The sequence below is a fragment of the Tenrec ecaudatus genome, chromosome 13 (genome assembly GCF_050624435.1).
Source record: "Tenrec ecaudatus isolate mTenEca1 chromosome 13, mTenEca1.hap1, whole genome shotgun sequence".
In the NCBI taxonomy this organism is placed as follows: domain Eukaryota; kingdom Metazoa; phylum Chordata; class Mammalia; order Afrosoricida; family Tenrecidae; genus Tenrec; species Tenrec ecaudatus.
The window spans coordinates 62,778,297-62,785,459 of NC_134542.1; the positions used below are offsets into that span (position 1 = coordinate 62,778,297).

The 7,163-nt window shown below is 36.5% G+C and overlaps 1 protein-coding gene across 3 annotated transcripts in view; it reads left to right on the forward strand.

Moving 5' to 3' along the window:
* LNPK (lunapark, ER junction formation factor) overlaps window positions 1-6,580 on the forward strand; it is a 66,534-nt gene extending 59,954 nt beyond the window's left edge. For 2 of the 3 annotated variants that reach the window (XM_075528924.1, XM_075528925.1), the window contains exon 13: window positions 5,383-6,580. In XM_075528924.1, coding sequence (XP_075385039.1) covers window positions 5,383-5,624 — 242 coding nt within the window. In that variant the 3' untranslated portion in view covers window positions 5,625-6,580. The remainder of the gene's footprint in view (window positions 1-5,382) is intronic. The other variant, XM_075528926.1, reaches the window with a different exon arrangement.
* The last annotated feature ends 583 nt before the right edge of the window (window positions 6,581-7,163 follow it).

A 7,163-nucleotide genomic window follows, 5' to 3' on the forward strand; every position in this document is an offset into this window, starting at 1 on the left:
ACTTAAAATTTTTTTTTGGATGGGCCATTCTTTAGAAAAACATTTGGAATCTTGGGAAAGTTTTTCATCAAAGATGGAAGAATTTCTCATTTAATTGCTCATTTGAATTCCTAGAATTTCTGTATATCCAGATGCTTTGGTAATAGGGTATTAGAGAAACACAAGGAATTAGAGCTATGGGTTGTCTGAGCATTATCAGAGTATTCCAAAGTAATGAATTGCTTTTAGGTTTCTTGGTTTCTAATTTAAGTGAATAGTATTATTTGTATCTCTGCTAAGTCACATGAAAGTGGTTTTATTATTTTTTTAAGTAATGCTTTTACATAATTTAACAGTATTTTTGTGCATTAAGTACTAGCTGTTTTCTCTAAAGTGGTTATAATTTAATTGGATTTCATTCCTTGAGCCACTTGTGTTGAGTTGGGGTGAAATTCATGCTCATGTTGAGCATTGCTTTTGTTAGCTGTGGAGTGATTAGTGTGTTGTCTTCATTGTTAGGGTACTAACCCTCTGATTTTTTTTCTAGTGTGGTCAGAACCAATTTAATACTGTTTGTTGGCTGCTCAGATGTCTGAGGTCTCATGGTCTTTAGTAGACAATAGTTTTTATTCAACTGGAAATAACTTGCTGATGATATAACACATGGGTCAGCTAATCAACGGTATCACAAATGGATGATAGAATTTCTATAAGTTGAAATTTATCTTAGTAATCTGATTTCTTTGTCTTTTTTTTTAAAACAAAATGCTGTCATGAACTAGGGAAAATTCTGTTTTAGTACTTTTTGTTTTGGTGCCATAGAAAGTCGAATTAGTTGGTATCATAATTTTTTTTTGAATTCTTTTTACTTACTGGGCCCACAAAGCTTATACTTTTAATATTAAATCATATGCAGCATACCCCAAATATAAAGTTGCCTGTAATATGTTTTGGCCTGTTTGTTTTAGACGTAGAAACCTGTCTTCTGACTCCCTTTAAAAAAAATGTCTTCACCTAATAATTTAGTTATAGATCATTGCCTAGTAAAGAAACCCTCTTAATTAACGTGATACACCCATGTTCAGTAATTAAACATTGTGCATTGAATACTAGCTGTATTCTTATAGGTGGTTACAATTTAATTGGATTTTATTCCTCAAGCATTTGTGTTGAGTTGGGGTGAAATTCATGCCTTTGTTCTTTACGTATAAGTTGGCTATTTTCCTTAAGGCAGGAAAATCTTATTAAAACTGCCTTCTTTAAAACCTGTAAGTTCAAAGACAAATTGACTATTTTAATTTAACAAAGTTCCTTTGGGCAAGTCTTATAGTCTTTACATGTAGTAGGTACTGCCTGAATGTCTTAGTAACGCATATTGGTTTTTATTTGCTATTGCAAAAAATAAGAAAAATAAGAATTTAAATGAATTCACCATACTGGGAGGGTGTTTTAAAAGCTTAAACTACATAGTAGCAGTAACAACATGCTAACATAATTATTCTATTGAGATACATGAATAAATTGTTTTGCTAGACTACTCTTTAATTTTCCTAGGAAATTGTTCACTCAAGTGATATAATAAAAACCTAAAGGTAAGGTGCTGTTACTACATGTTTTTCGCATGTGTGTGGTTTATAAGTGAAGCAGTGGTGTTCATTATGCAATTACACTCAGTTTTATGAGGTTGAGCTGTCTAGCTGAGGCTTTGCCCAAACAACTGGAAGCCAATTTTTACTGTTTGCTAGAAAAGCTTCTCTTCCCAGAATATTGGGATGGGAAAAGGAACAGATTCCACAGATCATTTTTGTTTTATGACATTGTGGTATATTGTTTTCGTGGCATTACAAATGCCAAAGTTGATTTTAAAAGATTTTCTTACAGATGGAATTAGGTCATTCAGGTAACTTTGTTTCATATCTTCATCTAAATTGGGGCTGTTTAGGGAAGAATAGAACCTGTTTAATTAGTGTGAATACAAGGCTAGTTTCTCTTTTCGAATTTTATGTCCAAATGATAACATCTTAAATGTATTTTATACCACTAAGCTATTTTAAACCATAGCTTCACTGGGAAACTGTTGTTTTTATTAGAATAGGCAAATAATGCTCTCCCACAAAAATAAAGCAAGTACTTTTAGAATACATTAAACAATTTTATTATAAAGCTCTGTGGTTTAAACTGGTATGTAATTCTCTGTTAATTTGGTATAGCTAGTTCATTTATATCTTGTTTGGATGACTTCTCACAAAATGGCATTGGCATCCAGACATGAAACACTGGTCTCATGTAGATTCACAGATGTCTGCATGAAACGCAGCATGGCCAGTGGCAGCCGTTTGCACCGTTGCTGTGATTGCGGTTTACCACAGGATTCTGCAATTTAACCCGGAGGAAGAAAAGTCATAAGTAACAGGCTCTTTGATTATTTTAAAGCCCACTCATAAGTTCACTTACTGTTTTGCTCTTCCATGTACTTTCTGAAATACAATATAATATTGACTTATATATTTTGTCACATTTTAAAATGTGAAAGTACATACTTTACTGCCATTAAAAATTAGATAGTGTTATAGACATTAAAGAATTTAAGTAGTTTAGTTCTATTAACTTCTACTCTATGAACCCTAGAATTATTGAATTGGCTTGTTTGCTACATTTGTTTCTGAAAATAGTAACACTACAACACTTTAATATGAAAAGCCGTGGATTTTGACATTGTTCCTGTTTCAGTACAGTCTGGAGGCAGAATCTGATAAACCATGTGGGCCCATGTTTACTTGCACAAGTTTATAGGCCAGTTGAGTCCTGGCTTCTTAGTTTTCACCCCCCCCCCCCCTATTTCTTTTAGCTTATGGGTTTGTTGGTGCAGCATTTGAGAACTATAATAAAATACAAAGTTATTGGCAAGGATGTGTTGCTCCTCTATCAGGGCAAACCTTGACAGGAAAGTCTCCTCTGGATAAGGGTAGAATGATGAGTGGCTGGTGGACCTGAAGCATTCCACTGAGGGACTGGGCATGTTCTGTCCCCGGCTGTCGAGTTTCAGTAGTACTTTCTGTCTCTCCTTTGTGCACTGGCACATTCAGCTCACAGAACTCAAATGACCTGCCTCCTTCCGACCTTGGAGTTTTCTAAGATGCACAGTGGTTGCAGTAATGCCATTTTAAGTTTCACATTCACATTTAGCAAAAGTCTCATGATTTGGGACTCTTCCAACTGCTTTTCATAATGTTAAATTTCCTACAGATAAGCTTCATTAACCTGGATGTCCCAAAGTGTGGAATTTGGATCTTTCATTTTCTATAGAAAAATAGGGAGACATTTGTAATTAATTCTGTAAATCAGAGTCTAAGATGTGTGTAAGGGAATGATTCTTCAAAAATATCCCTCAGGTATTGATATAGTATGTGTGCTATAAATGATTTGTATGTATTAAAGCTAGTACCTAGTTAGGGTCCTTTGAGTCAGAATTGATTCAATTGTAGTGAGTTTACTTTTTACAAACTGCATAAACTAATGTAAGTGCAAATTAATGCGACCAGTCGGCAACATTTGGGCATGCAAACCCTACTATACTCATGACTGGTCAGCACTGTGAATATAACATACATGAACATCACATTGATTTTTTACATACCTAATATATACGCAAAACTGTGGTCTACACTATATACAACAGTTAAGTAAAAATTATTACAAGTAGTTGTTGAATCAAGAGTTTTTGAATCAATAAGATTGGTAGTATATCCTAAGGGATCTCCTATGAGGATAGGATAATCTGATTTTTAGTTTAGCTGATGCAATTTAATTATATTTCTCCTAGCAAGAATATTAATCACTTAAAAAAATTATAAAACAACACAACATATAAACTACCTAAAAGCTGAATTTATTTTTGTCTGCTCTTCCCATGCCTCCTTCATTCTTTAAATTTTAAAGAATTAGAGTTTTTCTAAATAAAGTTGCTATTATTTATTGATCATTAAAACCCCAAAACTGAACCCACTGCTCTCAAGACAATTTCAACACAGAATCATCCTGCAAGATAGAATGGACTGTGCCCAGAGGATCTCCACGATTTGAATCTTTATAGAAGTAGACTACCGTATTGTCTACCTTGGAGCAGCTGGTAGATTCAAGCCATCATTAAACCCAACAATTAAACCCACTGCCATCGAGTCATTTCTCTCTCACTCACTGCCCTCAGGTCGATCTGACTCCTAGTGGAGGACAAGGGAGAACCTGTACTGTAGGTTTCTGAGACAAACTCTTTGTGGAAGTAGATAGCCTCATTTACTCCTGTGGAGCGGCTGGTGCTTTTGAACTGCTGGCCTTGCAGTTGCAGCCCGCCGTGCAACCACTATGCCCCCAGGGCTCTTCCATCAAGTCACAGTGACCTCTATGTAGGGTTTTCGGCTGTCCATCTTTACAGCAGCAAATCTTTCTCCCATGTTATGGCTGATGAGTTTGAACTGCCTACCTTTTTAGCAGTCCAACACTTAGCCCGCAGCACCATCCCTAGATGACCATTTCAAACAAAAACCAAATCCACTGCCATGGAGTTGATTCCGACACAGTGGGACCCTGTATAGTGTTTCTGAGGCTGTACATATTATGGGAGCAATATCGTCATCTTTCTCCCATGGAGCAGCTGGTGGGTTTTAACCACTGACTGCATAATTAGCTGCCTAAACTCCAAGATAAAGTTTAAAAGAATAAATTCTCAAATAGGGACTAAGACCCTCTCACTACGGAGACCAAGTGGTGGGGAACCCTATCCCTTTCTTCTCCTAGCATTTTAGGTATATAGCATGTGCTGGTCCAGAGGCTTACAAATTGAGGGGTTGTCTGCAGAGGGGTAAGGGGAAATGTAGATTTTATTAGGGTCATAGATATTATCTCAGTGTGAGATATAGCATCTCCTCTACACAGCTGTATGTGCTTGCGCTCTCTCTCTCTCTGTCTCTATCTCTCTCTCTCTCCCTCTCTCTCCCCCTTACCCCCCAGGGTTTCCTGGGCCCCAGGAAGATAGTTTTTTAAATTTTTTTTAGGAAACATCATCTAAAATGAAGGAATGACTATATTTACTTTGTTTGCTGGGCGGTGTTATCTTCTAGCCCATGATTCTATTGGAACTTTGATGTCTAGACATTCAAATTTCACGTGCATTGAATAACTTTTGTTGGAAAATATGAGGTTTGTTCCTGTCAAAATTTTTTTAAATTATCAACTTTCTGGTGTCATATGGGAAGTTGATTATGGATTCTAAAAAGGTTTGTTTGTTTTAAAGGTGTTACAACAGCCTGCTATTGCTTAGTGTGTTGCATGTTTTACCGATGCCTTGCGTTATCTAGTAGTGCTAACATTTTGGGTGTTTCTAAAGTCTCCACTCTATTTTTTCAGAAACTTTAGAAGAACAAGATGCTCTCGATGGTAATGCAGAGCAAATAGATGACAGCGTATCAGCTACCGAGCAGACAGACCACGTGGTTGAAAAGGAACCTGGCACAGAGGAATTGGAGGAGAAACTAGACGCGCTGGAGAACGAGGCAGCCTCAGTGAATGAAGCCAAGTCAGCAACGGCTAGTGTTGATTCTCTTCCTGACCCTGACGTCAGTGGAGAGTCTTTGGTGACAAGGGAGTAATGCTTCTGTGCCTTCAGCTGGCTCTCTCCAGTCTGGTTGATGTCGGTTTCTGCTTTCAGGTGGTGTTTTCTTTTCCCCTAAGGATGTGCTTGCTGACATTTGAGTGTAGATTTCCTAGCCACTTCCTTGTCAGAGTTTCATCCACACTGGGTATTAATTAAAGCAAGTGACAACAGCAAGTGTCTGTAGACAACTTTAGATATCTTTTGCCTGTTCTAAAAGTAAACAAATATGATAGCCTTCCTGTTTTCTTACATATATGACCTGTAAATTATATCCATTTTGACATAGGAGGAACTTGGGTTAGGAATATGTTTTCTGGTGTTTGATTTAAGGAATGTACTCTGTTAAGTAAGATTTTGTACACTTTATCGATAAAAAATGTATAGGGTTTTAACGTGAGTTATTTTCCTGGGGGAGGTGTGGGGTGAGTATCTATTTAGGTATTTATATTACATGGTATGACAGTTGTAGCTGCAACTACATAGGCATTGGTACGAATTTTCAACAAGAACTTTGGTACGAATTTTCATTAAGAATGCAACTCAACAGTCAAGTGCAGTGTTTCTTTTTGATGCTACTTATTTTGCGGCCAGGCCAAAGGCACATCATGTATATAAATAGCTTATGTTTACATATTAACAAATAGGAAATATCTCTGCACTTGACTGTACTTGAATTCCGAGCATTATTTATACCTGTAAAATAATGATGATCTACAAGTGAATATTTGCTTTTGTGTGAATTTTGTTAAGGCAAATAAAGATGATACGACAGCAGTTTATTTTTGTTAAATATCTAGACTTTTACAAAGAGTATCATGACAGCTGACTGGATACCTGAAGAATCTTAGGATGCGCTCCAAGTACAATGACTATGTAGATAGGGCTTCGAGCATATGCTGCTGCTTTCTACTTAGATGTCTTGTCTTTTCAAAGGAATAGAAATAGTGATATCCAGAAGTTCTAATAAGAGGTGTGTTTTTGTTTGTTTGTTTTTAAGTCAGGAACACTTTAGACCATTGGTAGAGCTTTTAACGTTGAAAGTCAAATGTGTTTTTTGAGAACAATCAACTAGTGACTAGTAGTTCATTTGATATTTAATATGTTTACTATGTTCTAGGAATCAATTGGGGAAAATATTTGACCCAGATTATTAATTTTTGGGCATCACATACAGCATAGTTATCTTTTATTGCTCCATTTGATCTCATTCTCCATTATTATTATTTTTTTAAAATTATATTCAAATTACTGTGGCAAAGGGAGGAATTTATATGAATGATGTGTATGGCTAAAGTTTATAAAGTACTCAACCCACTGCTGCCAAGTTGTTTCTGACTCATAGATGGGCCCAGGTGGTACAGCAGGTGAAAGCGCTTGGCTGCTAATGGCAAGCTTGGCAGTTCATACCCACCAACATCTCTATGGGAGAAAGATGGGACATTTTGCTTCCATAAAGATTACAGCCTTGGAAACAAGAAAGGTCAGTTCTACTCTGCTTCACAGGGTTGCGATGCGTTGGAAAGTTCCACAGTTT